Source organism: Manacus candei, unplaced genomic scaffold (assembly GCF_025592945.1).
Source record: "Manacus candei isolate 608988 ecotype Guabito, Panama unplaced genomic scaffold, ASM2559294v1 h1tg000014l, whole genome shotgun sequence".
Taxonomy (NCBI): Eukaryota; Metazoa; Chordata; class Aves; order Passeriformes; family Pipridae; genus Manacus; species Manacus candei.
In genome coordinates, this window is record NW_026138062.1 from 13,355,910 (window position 1) to 13,380,251 (window position 24,342).

At 35.6% G+C, this 24,342-nt stretch overlaps 1 protein-coding gene across 1 annotated transcript in view; it reads right to left on the reverse strand.

Moving 5' to 3' along the window:
• Positions 1 to 24,342, reverse strand: part of UCHL3 (ubiquitin C-terminal hydrolase L3) — a 41,478-nt gene that overhangs the window by 9,100 nt on the left and 8,036 nt on the right. The window contains exons 3-6 of the mRNA XM_051780509.1: positions 23,102 to 23,230; positions 19,840 to 19,996; positions 19,389 to 19,474; positions 18,244 to 18,291 (exon numbers count right to left, since the gene is read on the reverse strand). Coding sequence (XP_051636469.1) covers positions 18,244 to 18,291; positions 19,389 to 19,474; positions 19,840 to 19,996; positions 23,102 to 23,230 — 420 coding nt within the window. The remainder of the gene's footprint in view (positions 1 to 18,243; positions 18,292 to 19,388; positions 19,475 to 19,839; positions 19,997 to 23,101; positions 23,231 to 24,342) is intronic.

Consider the following 24,342-nt stretch of genomic DNA (forward strand, 5'->3'; position numbering starts at 1 on the left):
CAATTGGAAAAAAAAATTGCCTTCCTCTCAGGGATCTACTGAACAAACCTCACCACATCCTGCTTAAAATTCATGAAAGACCACACTATAAAAGCAGATTCAATGTTACATGACAGATTTCAGGAACTTCTTCCAACTAAATCTTGTACTTTTACTATTTCCTTACACTTGCTTTGGAGAGAAAGGCACAAAGCAAGAAGCCTCACAAACCAGTTTAGTAGAATGCTTTGCAATACAAGTAGTGACTGGGAAAGGAAAAAACCACCACTTGTGTTAAATCAAGAAAATGGCATCAGGAATCTGTTGGGTTCTGGAAGAAGAGCACTAAAGACTGATATGGAAAAGACAATTTTGCAGAACCTTGAGGAATAAAAAATTTCAGATACATCCAACTGAAAAATCATGACAAAAGTAATTGCAGTCGAAGAGAAGGAAAACCTTGGGAGTTTAAATATACAAATTCACTGACAAGGAGTAATGAGAAGCAAAAAAAAAACATAACCAAAAATGAAGTTTACACAACGTATGGTTTAGATGGAAAAAGTGATGCAATTGCTATTGGGTAGATTAGGTGCCTGTATTTTCCATTTTGCAGCATGGAACATGCTTGGGCAAATATACCGTCTAAGATTGTGAAAGGCATTTGAATCTTGGTTGAAGTACTGCAATTAAAACAAAGACCACTGGAATGATGATCACAAGTTTTAGCAAGATTATTTCTGGCTCATTCTTACGAAACAGTGACACCTCTATTCATGCTCAATATATTGCAGTGAGTTTATGGTTTTGAAATGCTCTGGAGTTTCACAGTTGAACATGCACAGCTCAAAGTATCCCTTGCCCAGAATAATGAGTAAGAATTTCTGTGAGAAAGGTGCTGAGGGACTGTCTTGAGTGCTGGCACAAAAATGGAAAAGAAGTTCCTTTGCCTTAGTATTTTTCTGGTCTGCTGCCATGGTAGACAAGTTGTCTCGAGCTTATTACCTCTGTGTCACCAACCACAGCTAGAATATGCAAGTGTCAGGTGAGGTACAATTCCAAGCTACTGGACTAGTAGTGTCTGATTTTGAATGGGAGGACGTCAAGCAAGAAGGTGAAATTCATAGACAGGTTCTATCAAGGATCAGAGTATCTGGATACAGAATACTTACACAAACACATTTTAGATCCATAAGCAAGAGGAAGTATTCAGCAGTGTGCTGCTCTAAATAGGTATTTCCTGTTTTTTTTCTTTAAAGAACAGAAACTTCAGTCTGATTTAGAAAGTAAATGTGAAAAAACTAAGAGCATGTTTTCAAATTTGAAAAGTGTAGAAAAGATTCACAGAATTAGGAAATTAGCTTGAATATAAAAGGCAGCAAAATGAAAGGCAAGCAAAGATACTAAAAGAACAGATAAGCTGGAAAAAACAAGAGAAAATGACAAGGATTCAGGAAAAGTCAACATTACTAATGAAGCAGGTTGTTACATGAGCTTAAAAATTTGCCACTTCTGCAATTTATCAGATTTGTATAGAACATTTTAGGACAGTGTTTTCGACTTTTTTCCTCCTATTGTATGTTCTTAATTCATCTGGAGACCTACTCTAAAAAGGCATATTGGTTCTGGTTGAGATGGGGTTAATTTTTCCCCACAGCAGCCCTCACAGTGCTGTGCTCTGCATCGGTAGCTGGAAAGGTGTTGGTAAACACACCTGTGCTTTGGCTACTGCTGAGCAGTGCCGGCACAGTGTCAACACTGTCTCTCTAATCCCCCATCAGCAGTCTGGGGGTGGGCAAGATCTTGGGAGGGGACACAGCTGGGACAGCTGACCCAAACTGACCAAAGGGATATTCCCTGCTCTCTGACATCTGCTCAGCAATAACAGCTAACAGAAAGGAGAAGGAAAAGGGGGGCAGGCATTCGTTTCTATGATATTTGTCTTCCTGACCAACTACTATGCATACTAAAGCCCTGCTTCCCAGGAAGTGGCTGGACATTGCCTGCTGATGGGAAGTAGAGAATAAACCTTTTGTTTTCCTTTGCTTTCATGTGAAGCTTTTGCTTTATTAAACTGACTTTATCTTGACACAAATTTTTTTTCCATCTTATTTTCTCTCTGCCCTGGCCTGCTGAGAAGGGCAGTGATAAAGTAGCCTGGTGGGCACCTGTATCCAAGCTCAACCACCACTGAAGTCAAGGAAAGTTTTCAAGTAGGGAAAATGCTTTTATTTAAGGAGCATAAAGAGAGTCTCCCAGCATTAAGACTTTCACTCTAAATTTTGAAACAATCTACTGCCTATCTGTCAATGTTTTAGTAGTAGAAATGTATTTAGAACTACGAGAAAGTTCAACTCTATTTTAAACACAATATACAGCATGTTTTCCCCTCTCCCCCTTGAAGAGCACAGATTTCTCAATAAAAGCAATATTAGAATGCCCATATATTTCTCATAGGTTGGTCTAATACAACACTGAGACCAATTCAGCCTCTTTGTACATCTAGCAGAATGATCAGAGCTGTACTAATAATATTTGTTAATAGGACAATAAATACTACCTTGTCATTCAAATTTTATCAAGCCACCTGAGGCAGCTTTATTGTCAAAAATGCTGTCTGGTTTCCTGTATATTAAACTAATTTACATCTAAGTTGTGTGTTCTTAAATTTTCTTGGAAAGGCATGTTATACAAAAGTGTAAAGATGAGAGCAATGTGTAGTTACCAACAGATACCAAACTATATAGTATTCAGTGATAAATCTTTACATATAGGCCTTACAATTTTAATCTGTCAGATGAAGACAGGGTCTCAGGGGATTTAAGGAGTAGTATTTTAAAATTTTTCAGTGGAAAGCTTCTGTTTTGCCTAATACAATTGTACTGAAGGCTATTTACTCTATAATTTTCTAAAAACATTTTTAAAGCAAATGTTCACTACCAATGGATGAGGAGTTGAATTAGACATTTTCTGAAGTAATTAAAACTCTCTGCTTGTTCTCTGCTATAATCACTACAGGTTATGCTGTGACATCCATCTTTAGATAAGTCATCATTTATTTATTGTTGCAGTAAACTCATGGTCAATTAATGCTTTCATTCTAGGCAGGCACACTCAAGCTCAAGTCTTTATCAAAAAGTCTTTTGTTAACAACAAGCTTATAAAAGTCAAATTCATAAAAGAATCCAGTTTCAAATTATAGAAATATGTCAGAGAATTTTCCATGCTTTGCTAAACAACAAAATCCCCAGGTAAAATGTCAGATGTTTGTCAATGTCAATGAAATAAATATTAAATGGGGGAGGAAGAGGCATGAGTTGGACAGAACTTAACTCTGTGCTTAACTCCACAGCTCCTCAAATCTCAAGGTATTTAACTAGCTCTAAATGATAACATCAAGAATGTTCCATACTTCTGAATATTACAAGAGAGCTTGGTACTTCATAACAGTAATTATCATTCGCATGAAGAGAAAGGAGTCTGGGAAGAGGTCTCATCCTAAGATATTTATCAGGATAAAAATATAAAATCTATAAAGAAATGGAAGCATTTGACACTAATTTTTAATAGCAGTAAAACATTAAGAATTTCCACATGTGGAATGAATGAAAAAGAAAATGGACCACCGTCAGAAATAGTTATTTCACCTCAGTAAAAGATCCATATACCTCAATGAAGAATTTCTAGTAACACAGGTGAAATGTGGTCATTATCAAAGAATGATAAAAGCAAAATCAAGTCCCAATTTTGTATTTAAGACCATTGACTTCTAAGTATCAAGATTTTTTTAATATATGTGCGCATTGAAAGTGTGATCACTCCTTAAAAGCAGGATGAAATACAACAAAATGACCCTTTTCAGTTCGGTGTTTCTGTTGGTGGTCATAGGATAGTTCAGAAATATTGGTTATTCCATGCATGTAATTTTTTTTCCAGATTTTCAAGATACATTTGTGGTCTGTGAGTGAAGAAGAAAAAAAGTATAAGCATTTGATGATGAGCTTTTTTGATTAGAATGTCTTCATCTTAAACCAGAATGTATGCCTACAAACTGGATAAAGAAACAGATGTCAACTGAGAAAGTAACCAGCCCCTTGGGATTACAGTAAACATTTTATCTTTACTGAAATACCCAGGGACCATTAAGCAAGACTTACTGAAAGAAAAGGAGACTAGGTTTAGCATAAGAGAACTTTAACCAGGTCTCAAACACAGAAGAAATCATATCACATGACAAAGAATTAGAAGCCCCTTGGTTTAGCACATCCAAATGAAAGGCTATGAAGATGAGGTGAAAAGAAGAGGTTGGATGTGGAGCCTATGGCAAAAAAAAAAAAAAAAAGCCACTTTATGAAAGGCAGACTTCCTCTATGCTTTGAAAATGATTTGGCATGTGTATTGAATCAAAAATACCTGGACAGCAAAGCATGAAATGATGTACTTTTGCTGTCCGACATAGGGGAAAGGGGGGAAAAAAAAAACCAGGAAGAAAGAAATCCTAAGAATGGTTGAGAAAAGACCCCAACAAAAAATGATGCCTTGAAGACCGAAGTTACATGGCAGAAGGCCAGTCGTGTCAAAGTAAGAAAAGACTGAAGATGGACTACACTTACAACAGAATGAAGCCCAACAGATGGAAGGCGTATCAAGGGCCGCCAACGACGAAGACGGATTGATGGACTGGTAGCCTTTGCAGGACCTACATGATTACGTTTGGCCCAGGAGAGGGATGCAGAGTGACACAATGGAGAAGCCTTCGTTCTGCTGTGGCTAACCTGAGGCTGCGATGAGGATGGTGGTGAAGACAGCGAGGACGATGACGACTACATAAACATTAAAAAAGAACATACTTAGCCCACTTAAACTTGAAGCAACATCCCTAAAAAGGCAACTGCAAAAATGTCCGCTATTTAGTATACTGTCCTTTAACTACTCAAATCACACAGATAATAATCAAGAGTGTGTTGAATTTGAACGAGAAGACAAAGGAACACTGAGAATAAGCAAAGACATCGTCCAAATATCAAGTTTATAATCAGATAAGCTAGAGGTTATTCACACCCAGGGAACTTTATAATATGAATACAAGTTAACTGACTCATTCAAGAGACAGACTGTTGGAAAGTGAGGAGGGAAGGGATTTAATTATCATCTCATGGAAGGAACAGTTGAAAACAGAGAATGAATCAGTTTTGTCAACAGCTACAAAAGCTGTGAGCAACAATTCTTTGGTAATTTGGGAAAACTAGGTTGTGCTACTCTGGGATTTAAAATGAATCAAATAACTATTGTAACAGAGCCCAGAGTTTCTTTACTGTTCCACGTCTAACATAAAAGGAAAGCAAAGGAAAAGGGAAGCTTACCGTGGTGAGGTATGCAACTTCCTAAGTTTTTCACCTATTCTTCTAAAATAGCAGGCCAGTGGCAGTACTGCCATTAACACTCAGGATCCCTTTAGTATCCGTGGAAGCAGTAGGACTATGTTAAACCATTCAAATTGTTACTATTAGAAGAAAGACCACAGAAGTATTAAAAATGACTCTCAGCTCCAAATGACAAAGTTATAGTAAATATATTAAGATCAGAAAGGACCATTGTGATGATTTAGTTTTGATCTTCTGTCCCACACAGGCCACAGGACCAAATAAGTTCAAGTTTTGTTTGAATCAGACATACTCACAAAACAAAAACAAACATTCAAGCTTAACAATTTTATTACTACTGAAAAAAACCCAGAATAAAATATTCCATCAATCCTGTCTATAGCTAGAGACAGTAAGTAACATATTCACACAGTTTACTAAATACATTTGTGCTAAACACAAAGGCAACCTTTCTAGTCCTTCTTAATGATCACATGAACATGGAAAAATGGATTACATTAGTTCATCTGGTCATGATGTCAAATAAGGAGTTCACCTTTAGCGTATCATGATCCACTATTACTTTCCCAATGTCATCTTTAGATGACCTCCTCACCTTCTGTCAAGAAATAAAGTTTATCTTTTGTGTTAATTACACAGCTTTTATTTGTCCTCAGAAGATTACTCCTTTCTTTGAAGCTAATCTAAAGGACAATCCAGATTGTCCTGTGTTGATGTCTGGTGCTTTATTATATCTTGATCTTTTCACACTGCCTGTAGGTTTTTGGGTGTATTTTAATCATAGAATCATAGGATGGTTTGGGTTGGAGAGGACTTTAAAGATCATCTAGTTCCAATCCCCTGCCATGGGCAGGGACACCTTTCACTAGACCAGGTTGCTCATCCAATCTGGCCTTGAACACTTCCAGGGATCAGTCATCCACAACTTCTCTGGGCAACCTATTCCAGTGCCTCATCTCCCTCACAGTAAAGAACTGTTCCTAATATCTAATCTAAACCTACTCTCTTTCAGCCTGAAGCCATTCCCCTTTGTCCTGTCACTACATCTCTTGTAAATAGTCTCTCTCCAGCTTTCTTGTAGGCTCCCTTCAGGTACTCGGAAGGCTGCAATTAGGTCAGCTCGTTATTGTCTTCCACATTGTTTAACAGTATAGATGTACACTAGAGATCTTAGGACCAATCCCTGCAGAGACCTGCTACCAAACATACTCATCAGTGATACCTGACTTATCTGCACTGAGACCTGCCAGCTGCTTGCAAATCCATTAGTTATGCAGGCAGCATAGAAACTGCAGTTCCTTAAGGTATACCCCAAATTATGCATTCAATAGAATGACTGTAGTAGGGGCTGTGAAAACCAAGCATTAGATAGCTTCTCCAAAAAAGAAAATATGTTCACTCATTAATCAATGCATAAGTGCCAGTCAAAACTATTTACTTTCTTTGTATTATTTATTATTTTTGAAGCAACTAATCTTAGGGTTTTGGTTTTTTTTCTTTTTTTTCTATTAAGAATGGGACAATGAATTGGTTCTTTCTGCTCCCACATTGCTGACCTTAAAGAACAAAGACAGGGTTAGGAATTCTTCATGAAGAGCAAGTATCAACTACAGTAGAAACTGTAGAGCTCCAAGACAAACATGGAGTGTTACCAAGTCTCATAACCTGTCCAGAGAACATAGTTTTCCTCAGGTTTGTCACAGTTTGGGTTTTTGGAATTTTAAGCATTCTGATCCACCCTTACATATCAGCAGCTCCTCATGAAAGAAGACAAAACCAGAAAACTTCCAAGCCAAAAATGCAACTACATGAATCAAGAGGAATTTAGCAATGACAATACTTTTATACTTCTTCGACAAGAGAAACTTAAAGAGCTTAATGGCTATTACAATTTATCTCTACTACTGATTTTTTTTTCCATGTTCTTCACTTGAAGAACTGATCTGAGACATTTTACATTTAGATTACATATCAGATGGCTTTAAAAACAATTTATTCTCAGCATGCCTAAGGAAATTTCAAAAGATGACTTATAAAACACTGCTTCTAGAAGTCCTCACAGCCCACAGACCTCCTTCTGGAAGGAAGAACCTGCCGTGGGGCAGAAATTTAAGAGCTTTGTTGACTAGACAGTTCATGATAAAAGGCAAGACACCACAGTATATTGTACAATTTTGTAAGCTGCTGCCAGCTTACAAACAGACAAGATTGGTAAGTCTTCCAAGAATCTGCAGTATAGTAATACCTGTTTACTGAGAAAGACTTAAAATGAAACCAAAAAACCTTGCTAAGAGTTTGAACTTACTCTGGCTTTCATACATTCCATTGAGTGGAAGCTGTTAAACTGTATACTTTTGCTCCAAAAAAAATTTCTATCTTTTAGCACTCCTGTGTAATTACTGTAAAACCATTTAGAAGACTTTGAACAATATCAAATTTAAGATTTGTTTAACAGTACAGGGATGACCAGAATATTGAAAGATTTTTTCATAAACCCTTTTTCACTTTTGTTACCACTTCTACCACAATTCTACAATTTCACCATTCCTATTGATAGTACTTATTTATTTTCTGGACAATATTGCTAAAATAATGTGAATATATTAAAAATGCCCCTTGCTGGAATATAACAAGACCAGAAAAGACTGTAGGTTTTCAAAACTGAATTTATAGCATAGAATGAAGTTTAGGGCAATTAATATTTTAATATTTCTAGTGAGTATTTCTCCTAATTTTAAATTCCATTCATTGAATCTTTTTGTCCTTTACTTCCTGTACTAGTGAGTCCTCTAGTGAAATCAACTAAAAAAAAAGAGAAATTTCCTCTCCATTTAAAATATACTTTTGCATTTCTAAGAGTCAAATTTTCAGAAACGGTATATAGGAATTCTGGAAAAGCAGTTAATACTGGATAATGGCTAGTTAACAAGGCTGCAATAGCCAGAAAATTCTATGCATTGCTTTAATAATAAGCACAAATTAAGCTATGTGAACTGAAGTTGTTTTCAACTGAATATTAAAAAAAAAATAAATTAGAATTACATGTCAGTATTACTATGAAATTAATGTTAAATATACATCCTCAAACAAAGGATACATTTACAATTTAAAATATGAACGACAAATCATAACTCAAGACTCTATTCAAACAAGACTTATTAACAGCTAGAAATTGCAGAGAAGGGAGAATTAGTCTAACTTCACAAGACGAAAAGATCACAGGAACATATTCCTGTGCTGAAAACTGTAATAGGCCAAATATCTGAAGTGGTAAAACAAAAGCCCTGAAATAGAATTGAATGTTACTGTCATATAAACCAGTAAGTACATTAAATTTATTGTTTGTAATGCAAACGACACATTATAAAGAACTTAAAAGCTTCATGGAGTAGGTCCAAAAAAATATTCATGCAATTACCATCTGCCCCCATCCAAAACTCATTCCTATATATAACCAGTTATTAAAACCTAGAGGGACTTAAATCTAAGATCTAAAAGGAATCATGTATAAAGTTTGTCAGGCACTAAGAGCTGTGCTTTTGCACATCCCTAAAAGTGCAGAAGTTTGACAGTGCCGAGAAGCTCACGACTTGGCCCATGCCCAGACCTGTCAGGTTTTAGAAACAGGGATCTGCGTGCTCATCTTGCTTGGGGAACCCAATCCAGCAAAGTATCTCAGTTCATATCTAATGCACTGAAGATCTGACAGGACAAAGCAGCATCTGGTATTGCATGACCATTTCTTTCTAAGAAGAAATATTGACTAACTTGCTAGTGGCTACAAAAATTCATCTATCTGGAAGTTCAAGTTCAGGGTATCCTCTCAGGAGGAACTTCAAGCCCATGCCACTTTCCTCTTAGGAAGCTTCCCTGCCTATCAGCTGACAAACTATGCTGGACTGGGGCTTTCTTTCCTCCATTTTGAGGTTGTGTCACTGTGTAGAAAGAAATGCCAGTTGCACAGGGACAGAGATCAAATTAGCTTTAACTGCATACCAGCATCACTGGAAACTTGGGAAACAAAAGGAGATACAATAATTTCAGTCGTGGTCATTGTTTCATAGGTCCAACCCTGGGATCAGAGGCCCTGACACATGTTCTGCATCTGCTCCATTGCACTGTTCCATAAGAGTGCAGTAACTCCTCCCAACAAACTGTTATACAGTTCCCATACACTAAACTCTGGAGCAGAGATGGGAGAAGGTTGAATCAACAACAAAAAGTGCAACTTTTCCAGTCAAATGGGCAATATAATGGTTACTACAGCTTTAAGATTACATTCAGAGAGGGTGTACTTAATATCTACAATTTTTCCCCATCACCTTTTGAAGACTTTTTTGTTTTGCTTAAATAATTGCTCATTATTGAGTGAAACACAATGTTTTAAAGGGTCTGTATTAGAGTTCAAACTAAGTGTTTTTCTTCCTTAGGAGTGATTATCCTTAGTGGGTTTTTTAATATACAAATTAAAATCTATGTATCACTTCTCAAGTATTTTAAATCTTTTAACAGCATTTCAAGCCTGTTGTGGTGGTGGTGGTGAAATTTTGAGAGACATTTAGTTTCTTCAAGTTTTTATAACAAGATAAGCAGCCAGACAGAGGAGCCTGACAAAGGAAGAATTCCACAAGGGCAGAAGATGCTTCATGAGCTCATCTCCAACAATACACCACAGAAGTCACACGAACTGGAGGCATTATGAGTATTTCAACTGCAAGAAAAACCTTGTTCCTAACTAGGACTTCCTTACATGCAACAAAAGCCCGTACAACATGCAAATTCTTAGGGAGTTAGTCATAAACTCCAGTCCTCACAGACCTACTTATTTAGTGAACACCACAATTATCAGCAGCAATACGTATTTAAGCAGAGACTATAATTTTTAAACCAAATTGGGCTACATGTGTTAGGTGATCAACATCTGCACCAGTAAGTATAATTAATCTTTCTTCAGCTAGTAAAAATAAAAATATTTACAGTATTCTCCATGACAGTTCAATTCATGATTAAGAATAGGACAATATCCCAAGAGTATTACTTTGCTAGACATATGAGTAAAGACAAGAAAAATGGTGAGAACAGAGTACCCCAAAAAAATCTTTCCAAAATTAGTGATAATTTATCTCTCCCTGAAGACCTAAATTTTAGTTCTATGGCCTATGTTAGGCAAAAGTCAAGCTAGATTATCACAATGGTGACTTCTGTGATCAAAAATTAGTGGAATTACAAAAAAAGAGAATTTCAAATTAGGAATTCTGCAAAAGCTAAATTAACTAGATTTTTTTTCAAATAGCTTTTCCCCCACAGGATTTTTTGCCTTTAATAAATTGAACAGCATTTTTGCACATCAAATACTACGTTTTTGGAGTGCTTCCTTGAGCAAAGTTAGTTGATAAAATATCAATTCTCTGTCTAACCTCAGCCATATTGGTAAAATGTTGCAAATCTTAAGAAATGTAAACTCTTCTAATTTTATCCCCCCAAATTAGTTGTTGGATAAATTAAAAAAAGAGGGCCAAACAAGTTTCCCTTTTGGCTGAGGGAAAGAGGCTGAGTGTGAGCTCAACCATCACTGGCTGTCACACATGGCTATAACCTGCTGCTTGCTGTCTCACAGATAGTGCAAGAACAGCACAGGAAACATTATGGATTGGAGAGATGCAAAAAAAAGAAAAACAAAACCAAACTTATGGCAATTGATTGGTAGAGATGTTGGATGTAAAACTGTAGAAACATTTTGGTACTTTCACTTGTTTTTTATTTCTTATAAACTTGTTATTTAAATTCATGGGTTGCTTTATGGGTGCGAATATCCTCTATAGTTTTGTTTCATCCTAGAAATCAGAATTCCTTCATACAGATGTAACAGTTAAGTGTAAGATCCAGAATAACAATTCAGAGCAATACTATATTAATACCTTACTAGTTATTTGCTCAGTATAGAAATTAGATTATTGCATGTCTCAAACACTGACACGTTAGATAACATGGCAATGCAAGGAGTCACAGACTAATCAAGTACAATTTCCAAAACACTTCACATGATTCTAGAAAGCTTATTTTTACACTTCTACTGTGTAGACTGCAAAAGAGAAAAAGCCACAGCTAACATTTTTAGGTAACTTTACTGCCTTTACAAGAAAGATTACATGCTTGTTCTGTAATGCTAAGCTAAACAAAAATCATCTAAGAAACAGTTATATAATTAATTTTATATTCTCCCAAGATGCAAATGTTTCTTTTGAACACTATGGATTATTTAGAAGAAACATCGAGGAATACGGGTGATCTAAGACAAAAATCCCACTACATAATCCTGCTCTCTTGGCAGGAACAAAAGGGAAGCTCTTTATGTTTCTTCTCTAACAATAAATTGTATATGCCACAGGGAACCAGAGATCTTTGAAAGTTCAAGTTTTATAGCAGTTGGGCACAGAGTGCATTGACTCTACTTAGTTCTTGCCAACGTTAACAACTGTTACTGTGATCAAAGTCTAACTTAGTGCATTCCAAGCAATATTACAGTTCTCAAGGCACACTAAACAAATTTACAGACTACAGTTCGCAGTTATGTTTTAAGGAAGAAATCAAGCTATGGTAGCATTTTTAGTAGCTGCCAACTTCAATCCATGTTAAAAATATTCCTGATCATACTTGTGAACACAAAGTATATAAGTAAATATACTGATGTGTGCAAGTATTTCAGTATTTTGTGAACATCTGAGACTTCTAATTTGTGACTTTTGACTCTCTGTCAAAACTAGTTTTGATTTTCAAAGGCTGATTTTTCTACCATCAATAGTTTTGATAAAGGTCTAATGAGGTGCAAGAATGTTGTTTCCATTTGAAGTAGCAGCTCAGATGCAGCATCTCAGTCCATTCAGTTCTGAGCCTCATTCAGCTCAACATATAGTTCCAGTAGCCGAAGCTTTCAGTTGGTAAATAGATGTACAAAATGTACTAAAATAACAAAAACAAAACTCCCAAACAGGAGGATTTACAGAACCAAAGCCAGTATTTTCTCTGCTCCCCTTAATAGTTGATATATTTTATACTGCAGTTCTGTTTTCTTCTCTCTTCCATAGCAACTAATGACTGAAACACTGTAGGTTAAACTTCATTTAGCTGGACACTGTTAACAGCCTCTGAGGAAGAGGAGAGAAAATACACAAATATAAGAGCTCCTAATTTTCTCCTAAAAATCAAAAGCTCTTATTAGTCCCTAACCAATATCCAGCACAGCTATTTCAAGTGGCCATGCCACTTGTGTTCATTTACTTGACTAAAACATTATTTTGAGCCATGCTGTAACAACACTAAAACAAGTAAACTTCTTAAAGACCACAAATCGCATTCTGCTAAGCAGTAATGCATAACCTTTGCTAAAACTCCCCTGTCCAAAAAAACTTTAACCTTAAAGAAAAAAGTGGTTCCATATGCTGCAAGTACCGCACAACATAATAAGAAGTTCACTCTGTCATTTAAACTTTACAACAAAAAGTGATATGGAAAGCCATTTGTCAGCAGTTAGTGATACCCCGATGTTGCACAAATAGCCTGCTAGTTACTTAACACCACAACTATTTGAGTATTTGTTGTCCACAGAAGCAAAAGCTGATGTAAGTCTAGCCTGTCAAAACTTTCTCCTCTCCTCCCAGGAGTGTGCCTGTAACATCTCTGTGCCAGCACTAGCTCCAACAAGGCTACAAGGATGAACTCCTTCAGGAAACTGTTTGGGAAGCTCATGGAATACAGAAGATACTGTAGGTAATCTGACAATCCAGAATGATTTCAACAGGCACAGAGACAGGCAGCTTAGCTAAAACTTCAGATACTATTACCAAAATAACGCTTGAACAAGAGTTAAGCACGTCAAAGCCTTTAGAAATGCAGAAATTGAATACAAATTATTCTACAGATCTAATTCCTTGACTAAAAGCCAATTTATCTTTTAAAAAGAACTTTATGTGGCAAAGCTTGCCATTTTCCTTACTGTAGGATTAAGCTGTAATGAAGCACGGCTGCAAAAGTACTGGATATTGATGCCAGTAGAAAGACAGTAAAACAAAAGTATCTTCTACTTACATATTAAAAGGGTCCTTTATTTCAGGAATCAGCACAGATAATATCTTCTACCTGGAATAACATCCCTCAAGGAATCATAGCATATCATTGTTTAACTGAGCTAAACAATTTGCATTTTCCTCCTTTCCTATGCTCTCACAGGAAACTATACCATAACTTTATATTATTAATGCAAATGAGCAGGTAGAATACAAAATAAATTTCTTTCCCAATTCAAAATTCAAAAGGCTATTTGCTCTGCAAAAGACTCTAGACCTGGATGTCACTCTCGTGTAATAACATGCTTTCCCATTTTCAAAAAATTTTCCCCTCAGATTTTCTGATCCATTATGTAAAAATAGTTACTGTTTTGTTATGAAAGGAAGCCAAGATAATAATACAAAAAAAAAGATAGATATGAACCTAACCCTGATCACTTCCATAGATTGCTACTTTTCCTCTCTCAAATAACTTAGTCATTACTGATCACTGTTAATTAGATGGCTAATGCAGATCCACAAACTGTACAGCATTTTAATATTTTTGAAGGGTTGCGATTTTTCAAGGGGGGTGTGTTTTTCTATTTTCGTAAGAGGGTATCAGAAATGCTAAGCTATGTGTCAGTACAGGGTTTCAGCAGCTCATGAACCACTGAAGGAGGCATAGGAAGAACAAGAAGAAAAAAAAGAAGCAAGACAAACAAATGGAAAACCCTAACACTGCTCAGCATAAAGCAATAATATAAGGATCAGCTTAAAAGTGTATGCAGTTCTCCAAAGAAACAGGTTCTATTTTTCACATCTTCAGACATCCTAGATATTATAAACAGAAGTATATGCTCAGCAGAAGACTCATGGAAGAATAAAGAGGATCTTGGGTAGCTGGCACATGCTCTAGTCTCAGCAATACCTGCCTTTCGGGAGCTATCACATAGAAAAGAGTGTGTTGCATCTATGAAGCTTTATGGTGAACACCTAGATCCTTTTTTTTGGCAGCTCTGGATATGAGATACCTGTCACTTGAGAAGGTGTAAGCTTCAGTAGCATAAAGTTAAACAGAATGACTGTTACAGGAGTCTTACATTAATTGCCCTCATTTTGGTACTTGAACACATGATCAGAATCAAGCCACCCTTGAAGTCAACATGACACTTTCCTGTGGAACCATTCCCAGATCTTACTGCTTTGCTACCGAAGTAATTTTAAACAGACCTACATTTTTTACACATAGAAGTACCCATAATACTGCTTCACCTATTGCTCTACAGCAATGAAGTGAGACATGGAGCCACAGAACCTGGTCCAAAACCTGGCCTGAAGGGTAAGTCCAAGTTTACAATCCCTTTAATTTGCAAACTTGAAATGAATTAGCAAAAATAGTTCTTAAAGTTTAATCTCCTTGAAAGAAAAAAAAAAAAAGAAATCTCTATTTTTAAGAAAATATTTAAGTAGTTTAATAAAAATTCAGTAAACTTCATTAAAAAACCAATACAAAAAACCTCCCCAGAGGATACCCAGTTCTAATTCAGTTTGTAGATGGCCTGTAAATGTTTTAAGTGCAACACTGAAAGTCAGAGAAAGCAGATAGAAACACAGCCATTTTTTTTTCAGACAAATTAATCACAGATATCAAACTTGGGAAGCCTGTTAAAGTACCCATCAAGGCAGAACATTCTATAGTTTTCACTTTCAATCCAGTTGCTTAGTGATTCATCTTAATACTTCATCCGAATAGATCACACAAAGATGATACATCCCAGAAACAAACTGACCATCATAACTCTTCTCTTCTAGCAATTACGAACTGGAATCTAGAGGTCCATTAAGATTGAAGTTATACAAGTAGTATCTTGCCAAATGTGGTTTTTTTACCCAAAGAGAACTCTTCTTCAAAACATATGGAATTTAGGAAAAAGAAATCTCATTACAGATTACCCTAAAAGAGAAAAAAATCCTACTCATCAGACAAGATGAGTGAATACACAGATACTAGAAAGATAGCATTGCTGTATTTTATTACTTCTAATTTTTATTTCTAGCTAGACTTGCTTTATTTTGAGGTTTGAAACAATCACATATATGAAACATAAACAAATCCAGAAAATCCATTAGCGTATTGTAAAAACTAAGTACTCACTGAGATTATAAAAAAAAAAAACTTGTGAAGACTTAGCAAGACTTGTCAGGACCAATCAACAAATAACGGCTTTACTTAGAAGCATTAAAGGCTGAATCCTCAAACATCTGAGACTTCAGAACCCACTAAAACAACCCCAATCAAACAGGATTATCAGAAGAGAACCTGTCTGTAGTCTGTGCTATTTTTAAACCTTCAAAAATTTTACTTTTATCTCAGTGGTGTTATGCTGCTGAAAGCAGTTGCAAAGCTTCCTAACCATGTCAGCCATATATCCCACTTTTGGAAGTCACTCTGTCTAATACAGTTAAGCCTCAGGAACACTTTCAGAAGAATTTGAGTGAACACTAGAATGCAATGCCTATCTAAGGGACAGAACTACCCACAGAGCAGGCTATTCTAACAAAGCAAGCAAGCCAAGTTAATCATCCGAAGAAAAAGCAGGCTTGCATGTTTTCATAATCTTTAAATCTGTAGAAGATCTAGAAAGAACTTTCTGGTCACAGAGCTACAGCACCTACTATCATTAAGCAACTAAATAAGCCACTTTACTCAAAGGAAAGATTCTGAAGCGCAATGCAGGAGGAAGAGGATTCTCTTCTTTCTTGATCCAAAGGTGCAAGAAATCACCAACTTACCCCACAGGACAAGTCAACAACCTCATATGACCTGTATATGGTAACTTCAGCATCTTCAAGGTCATGCTGTTCATCAGTCCCTTCAACCACTACATGAAGAGCTATACAGTGACATTTAAAATGTACCAGTGGAAGGGAAAAGGCTAGGAGATTAACTCATTCCAACTCTTAACTATCATTCTCAGCATATTCACGTTTCATATTTTGTTTTGCTTAAGAAGAATAGTACTTTAAAGTAAAACAATTCCTCGGGTACAGACAACAGGAGAGGCCTTGCTGCCCGTTTAACTACTGTAGGTAGGACTTTAGATATTGCAGTAAGACAACTTGTTTGTTTCTTCCCTCCTTGTTTGATGGACTAGAACTATTCCAAAATAATGGTCCTAGGAAATGTATTCAGCCTTTGTACTATTCCAACTTTGAAAACAAAAAGATAGGAAAAATCTATTTTACTAGTCCAAGGAATATCCATATTGAACTATTTCCAGATACAGTTATACAAAATTTAATAATAAATACTTGGCAAGGGAACTACCTATTTAATATTTGTGTTTAGACATAATTGCTAAGAAAAATCTTGTAAATTTCTATTATGAAAAAAAGTCTTCATCTTTGCACACAATTATTAATCTTTTGTAATGTGGTTATCTTGATCAGGAAACAAATTAATTAGTAGCAGTTCAAGAAGTTAACTGTCCCTTATCAAGAGATTCCACCATCACTTAAGATGTTTCCTGAATCTTCAAGAAGACTCTCAGAAGCACAGCACCTTTGCATTTTCTTTCCCAATCATTCCATAATATCTGCCAGAAGATGGCACAGACAGACCATTCCCTGAATGCATGTCACAGTACATCAAAACAACTAAAGAAGTTTCTCTTTTACAAGGGTCTTAGGAAAAGATTCTGTCTTCATCAATTTGTTGGAATTATCTCTCACACTGAGTTTGCAAAGAATATCTAGGAAAGACTCATTTATTAAAAAACCAGACCAGATTTGAGTGTCTAACTTAGTAAAGGAAGAGAAATACAAATTTGTTCTGATGATTCTTCTTGAAATTGAATCTTGATTAATTAAGAAGAAGAGAAAAGAAGCAAGAGCGGTGTGGTTTTGAAAAGAAAATACCACAATGGAAGTTGACTATCTAAACAGAAATAGTTAAAACAATTCTCTTAATTTTCATTTCCCAACAAGGTAAGGGGGAGCAGAAAGAACTGCTTTGCTTTCTCCTGCGTTGTCTAGAAGACACTGCACAAGAGAAAGAAAACCTCACCTACTGTACTGCAAAAAGAGAGAATGGATGAGTCGTTGGAGTCACAGCCCAACATAGAAGGGTTTTGTCAAAGCAGTGTTAGCAGCAATCTAATTTTTTTTTTTCTGTGGAACAGATACTGAAAGCTGAACAGGAAATATGGAAAATAGACTTCATATAACTGAAGCAGGAAAATGCTGAATGTTCAAGTTTATGTTGATTTTAAGGTTTTTTTGTCAGCTTTTAGGTTACTTTCCATATCACACAATCTGTTGGGGCATAAGTGCTAATAAATATACACATTAGTGAGAATTTATCTGAATTTGTATTGTATACGAATAGCACACAGACGATCGCAAACCAAGTATTGCACTATTTTTTTTCCTGAAGTAAAACTTTTCAAACTCTCATGAAATGTTTGTTCCATTTGTGTGATGTACTACAGATCTTACAGTCTTTCCTACAAATTTGCAACATCAAAACCTTAACTTTCATTAAAAATAGTATTACTGTCTGTTTTACTCTGAAACGAAGCTTGAAAAGATCTTCCATGTTACATAAGAGCTAAAAAACCGAATGCAAACAAATAACAACAAAACCCCAAACCAAACAAATATAAAACCCCAAGCTTCAATTTTGGTTTTCCCCCCAACAATGCCACTTTGTGCCCTGATCTTGGACTCATGACACAATATTGCAAACCAAGCAATAATATCAATTTATTGTTCTTATGTCAATTATATTAAACTCAAACTATTTATTAACAAAGACTTTTTTAAAAAATGAATACCTCAGTCTGACCTTCATGGGCACTGGATTCATGAGTGACACGAATAGCCTAAAATTAAAACATATTTCAATCAGACCTTAAAATGAGAGACTTCCAAAGTTTTAAGATCTACTTATGCTCTTTGTTATCTCAAATGCCATAGATGTAACTATTTTTGTTCAGTGCTTGTAATAAATAAATAAGATAATAAACAAATAATCTCCACATCCAAAGATCGTGGAAGACCAATATTTCAGTTTCATTACAATTAATTCAGATCAAATATCTGACAGTTTGAAATTGTACTTTTACACAAAGAAAACACTACAAGCAAGTGTTTTTGTTTTCCATCACTTCCCGAGCAGACAAAATAATTTAGATAGAAGCTCTGACCAGGTATTTTGTATATTTCTATAGAAAATGTCATCAAACCTATGCTGTTTCTGTTTGTTACTACTTCCTTGAACTACATGTTAACACTCATATTCCTGGGGGCTTCACAATAAGCTTAAATTGAACTCAGATTTAGAAATCATCAAGGTTTTCATTTTTACAGAGGATCATCATTACCATCAGGAGCAACCATGCTGTTCTCCTTTCACCACTGGCCAGATGTTTCTGTCACATCCTTTTGAACAGCACTAATGATGAGGCTAACCACTTTACTAGCTAGCTCATCTCATTGTCTGGGGTCCTGGGGGAAGGAGATTATATTTCAGCCAAATCAGCTCTTTTGTGTGCCTCAACTGCTAAAACCACGGAGATATGACTAGAAGGCACAAATGAAAAGAGAAAGCAGAAGGACCATCCTTTCAGCAATAGCACCAAATCAGCTTAAGTTGACCATTAAAGTGCATCCTGAACACACAAAAAAGAAGATTATGCACGCATTTCTCATGCATTTCAAAGTAATTTTAAACTAAGCCAGTGAATTAATATGGATGAGGAACATTGACAAAAACCATTCTGTTGACTGAGCTATGGGCAGCAAGGAATACTCTAAAATACCAAAGCAGAGTTTTCTTTGTAGCAACTGTCTGATCACAAGCTCATTGTAAAACCAAACTGTTTAGGTGCTTCACTGAGTCAAGTCAAGAGCAAGACAGTACCTGCTCATGCAAGTAATTCTTATACCATTTTAAATAAAAGTAAAAACATATACTAACTTCATAAGTTTCTAGATATTTGGCCCTCTCTTCAGGAGTCATAGATAATGAATCTTCTAGGAATTTCTTCAGTGAAGAATTAGTTTCTTAAAAAAAACCAAAAAACGATTAGTCTCATGTTTTAATTGCAACTTCATTCAAAGCTTACAGAATCCAACAAAAGTTTTGAAGATAGAATTACACTATATCTTAAAGACCCTGAAGGCTGACTGCAAGAGGAACTGCTACCTGCTGCAGTTTGCGATGTTTCAAGTGCTTTAGTTGTGAATTAGTATAAAATACTGGTTTTGTAATTATAGGTAGAAATGCACTTTGAACAGAGTTCGTAATTTATGAATGGTTATATTCAGAGAAAACAGTACAAAACGTATCCTTCCTCTACAAAATGTATCCCTTTCCTTTAAGGAAAAAAGGGGAAAAGCCAACAAAAAACCCAACCAAAAAAACTTACCAAAGTTCATTTTATCTCTGTTGTTTGCAATAGCATGAATTAGCCCAATTGTTCCACAAGCATTGTTAATGGTCTGCTTCATGAAATACACTGATGATTTCACGTCTTGCCCCTTAGCTTTTATTCTCTCTTCTTCTTCTGTTCTGAAGGTTTCATACTATAAAGACAGTTAAAGACATTTCACAAATAGTACAAATAGCTACGTTATCAAGCAAAAATAATGTATAAAAAGTAACACCTAACTAATATTGTAATTTGAAATATTTAACGTGGGTGGTCCAACAGGTGTATGTAAACTTACTCACCTGAACAGCTCTATATTGTTTCTTAAACCAACGCCTTGACACTAACCAAAATACTGTCACATTTGAAACATTATTTTGAATTATGTGTTATCTGACATTACTTCAAAAATATTTAAATTATTTCCTTGATCTCAGCACCCATCATCATCTCTCTTTAATTCAACAAAAGGCTTTTTAAGGACACAGGGCTCAAAGTGCTTTCAAGAAAACCATAATACTTCAGGTGATTAATCATTCTTAAAAGTTCCATTGTTACATTTCATTTTTCCCAGGAATATAAAATAAGATTTACATAAACACATTTATATATTTTTACAGGGCCCTAAAACAGGCCCTTCAAAAGCCACATTCATTAAAAAAATATTTTCTGTAGTAAAAATGAATTTAGTTTGACTGAACGATCTTGTTCAGTACTTGTTTTATACAGATAATACTTGACTAAAATCTGTTATACTGCCCAATAGTGTGTTGTTTTTTGGAGGTTTTTTGTTGTCTGTGGTTTGTTGGTCCTTTAGGGGGAGCGTTGAGGGGTTTTTTTGGTTGGATTTGTTTCTTTGTTTTATTTTTTTTTGGTTGTTTTTTTAAGATTTTAATTTCAAACAGAAAAAGAAAGAAAGAAATCCGCAAACGTTCCAGACAATGCTTCCTCCTTTGCCTCTTTTACTAGGTACTTTTGCAGACAAAAAAAATTTAAATAGATGGGCTTTTTATACAAATGTGACAAAAGCAACGTATGAATGCAGAACATTATCAAGGAACTCTTCCAGAAAACTCATGAGAAATTTCCCTCAGACTCTATGTACCGTCAGTGACAAAAAAACCCAAGGAATTTTTCCAGCATCTTATTCCACACTTGCATCTTGTCTGAATGTTCTTCATAATCTAACTAATATCAAGAGAATTACAAAGCATTTTAATTTGGCACCACTTATCTACAAGTTAACAAAAACTAAGCTTAATTGAAATAAAAATTTCATAGAGCTTAATTGGACAAAAAGTTCAGAGTAGAGAAGGTAAACAATATAGCTGCCATTCATTCCCTGCCAATCAAAATAAACTCCAGGGCAAAAAATAAATACATAAATGCTGAGAACACCAAAAATACAATTTTGAGCAAGGCATAGACCAGATCACCTCCTAACCTGAGCTATCCTATTCATCAGACCATGTCCAATATGGCCAACACTCACAGTATTCACTTTATCCACAACCCACAATGCAGACTAAGAAAGCCATTGAATTTTAAACTGGACAACAACCCTAAAATTACCTGTATGACAACAAGAGTATCTTGCCCTAAAAGCAAGTTAAAGACAATTGATATATAGGAAACATGAAAAAATGGAACTTCAGACAGAAGAACAGACATGTTAGAGAAGTGTTTGCAAAGGCAGCAAAATTAATTAAGAGGCATACTTTCATAAACATAGACACAGCCAAGAAACAGAAACAAATAATAAATTAAGGAAAAACATAATATTACAGGCCATTCTGAAAGGGAGGTTGAGGAGTAGAAAATTACTCCAGAAATACAAAATAATGCTGAAGGGTCTTGTGGAGTTCACACAGAACAAAAAAAGGTTCAGAACATTGGGACTTCACACGAAAGAGTCAGCCTTCATGCACTCAGGCTAAACAGTTGACAGAAACACTTGTGTCCCTTATGCTTCAGAAGGATTAACATGCTGAATATTTGGCTGGCGGACAAATTTGATGGATTGATGCAACAGAGCATATGTTTTTTTCTCTGGTTTTCTTTGTCATATGCTTCTTCAGGATGAAACTGGATACACCTTCTGGAACAAGAGGAAGGTTGTTCTTTCCACTGGATAGTGCTCCCATAACATGGTCCAAAAAAAGGTGGTTTACAAAAGTAGGGAGGTAAAACAAAAGTGACAGTCACAGAAGGAGCTCAGACCTGTAGCTTGAGCAGCCAGGCACAAACTACAGCACACAGATAACAACGCCTCAAAGGTGACAGAGAGGACATTTCCTGAAGACAGGTGAGTGAAGAGCTTGTTTAAGTTCAAAACTATCAAGGTGGCCAAAATAAAGCTTGAAACGGACTGCCTGCATAGGTGTTTTGGAGAAACTGAGAATGTAGAGGTTTACAGGACCTAACGTGTAAAAAGACTGACCTGTCACTCTTCTCTGTATTTAAACACATTTTGTTGTAGAAGTTAAGCTTTAATAGCCAAGTGGTTTGTCCTCACAAACCACGTGTTCTTTTTGAAGGACATATTAAAAGAATGAAGTTTGGGCAGACTCACTTCAAGCTTTTTGGCTGACCTTATCACAATCACGTAAGATTTTTATAAATTGAAAGATCACTATGAATAACACCATGTAGACACAAAAGATGACAGAAAAAGAACCAGACTTGAATGTTTAACCAAATCAAGTGCTCCAAAGTCTAATATAGAGAAAGAAGGGGTGGAAATTGTCTTTCATCTTAGAAATACACCCCATCTGTCCATGAAGCAAAAGCCATATCAATACTGATGACTGAACTGAAAGTGAATGGAAGTTTGGTCAGTGCAACAGGATGAAAACTCAAAAAGGAGTTGCACTTGATAGAGTCCTCCACTCCACTTCTTATTTTGCCTTTGCTATTGTAGCTTTCTGCTAAAAATAGCAGAATTGAGCCATTTCACAGTGCATATTAAAAAGAAATGCCTTAAATTGTGTGTAATAGAAAAATGTGAGATATTCCTCTCTGCTTCTACGTTAGCTTTTCCCATTCAAATTTGAAAAGAAATTAGCAATATACTTGCAAGTTATCAAAAGAAGGTTCTGAAGGAAGCATTTTGTTGTGTTATTTTTAATTAAGAAGTCTCTTGAATAAGGCTTCAGTCTCACCTTGAATCTATTATGGCACTAAAGTACAAGATTCAAACTGCTGATCCCCATTTCATTTACAACCAAAGCAATTAAGTGATTATTAAATAAACATTTACCTTTTCTGTTATTGGAAAGAGAAGTAGCACTGCGCATACAGGTCTTGGCACCATGCTAAGCAGCTCTGGTTCCATACCATAAACATCTACAAATTGCCAGTCAGGATGTATACCCAACTGTTTGAGGAACTGGAAAATAAAAAAAAAATAGTATAATATTAAATGAGTACGTTCATATACTATCTTTTCAGAAGCATAACAGAGTATTTACAATGTGAAATACATTGCGACAAGTCATATTTTCCAAAATTTAAGGAGAATAAATAAGATTCAAGTTTTAAGAAATAAGGCTGAATAAATCATAGTGCTAACAAAGACACACAAAATCCCCATGTTTTATGCATTTTAATAGTCTTTATGAAAGGGAAGTGGAAACACTCACAGCACTATTTACTAAAGCATTAAAGCATTACAAACTCCTGAATTAAGTATTTAACATAATTAGAACTCCACAGATATAGGGCACCTTCTATTACTCTTGCTACAATACTGCCTAGAAACTTTACAATCCAAGAAATTGTAACTTCTAGTAAGCAATGAGAGTGATGACAAGAAACAATGGTCAGCACTACAGAGGAACAGCAAGAGCACAGGCTTAGTCTGACAAGCAGTGATCTTAATACTCAATCTGCCTAACAACTTTATTGTAGAACCATAAAACAAAAATAAAATACTAAGCAGACCCAAAATAGGCAAAGAAGATATCCCTCTGTGTATCAAGAGGGTTTTGTTCAGGCTTGGAAAAAATAAAAAAAAAAAAAGGGATTAAAATATCCTTCTAAAAATTAAGTAGATATTAAAAACTGTGCAGCATGAGCCCCTGTGTAAGAGACTGACATTTGGGTAAGATTTGAGCAACAGATGGCAGGACGGGAAGGATCCTTAAAACAAATATATGGAACTAATTTTTAACATGGATACATGCAAAGAAAAAAATGGAGTTCAGTCAGTGACAGTCAAGTATGTAATCTTTGGCAACTGGGGTAAAAAAAAAGGCAAGACTGTATTTAGCAAGGACAGGGAAAAGAAATTTTGTAGGAATAAAACCAAGTTGTTAGGAACCAGGTGAAGTTCTCTAGTGGGACAAAAATCACTATTAGATGTGACACAGGAATGTCAGAAAAATAAATGTCACCAGCAACAGCTTCAATTTTAATAAGTTACACTAACACCTACATTAAACTTCTGTATCTTCCCCTCCCTCACTCATTTTCTGGCTCTTTCCTAGGCCAGACAAAGAT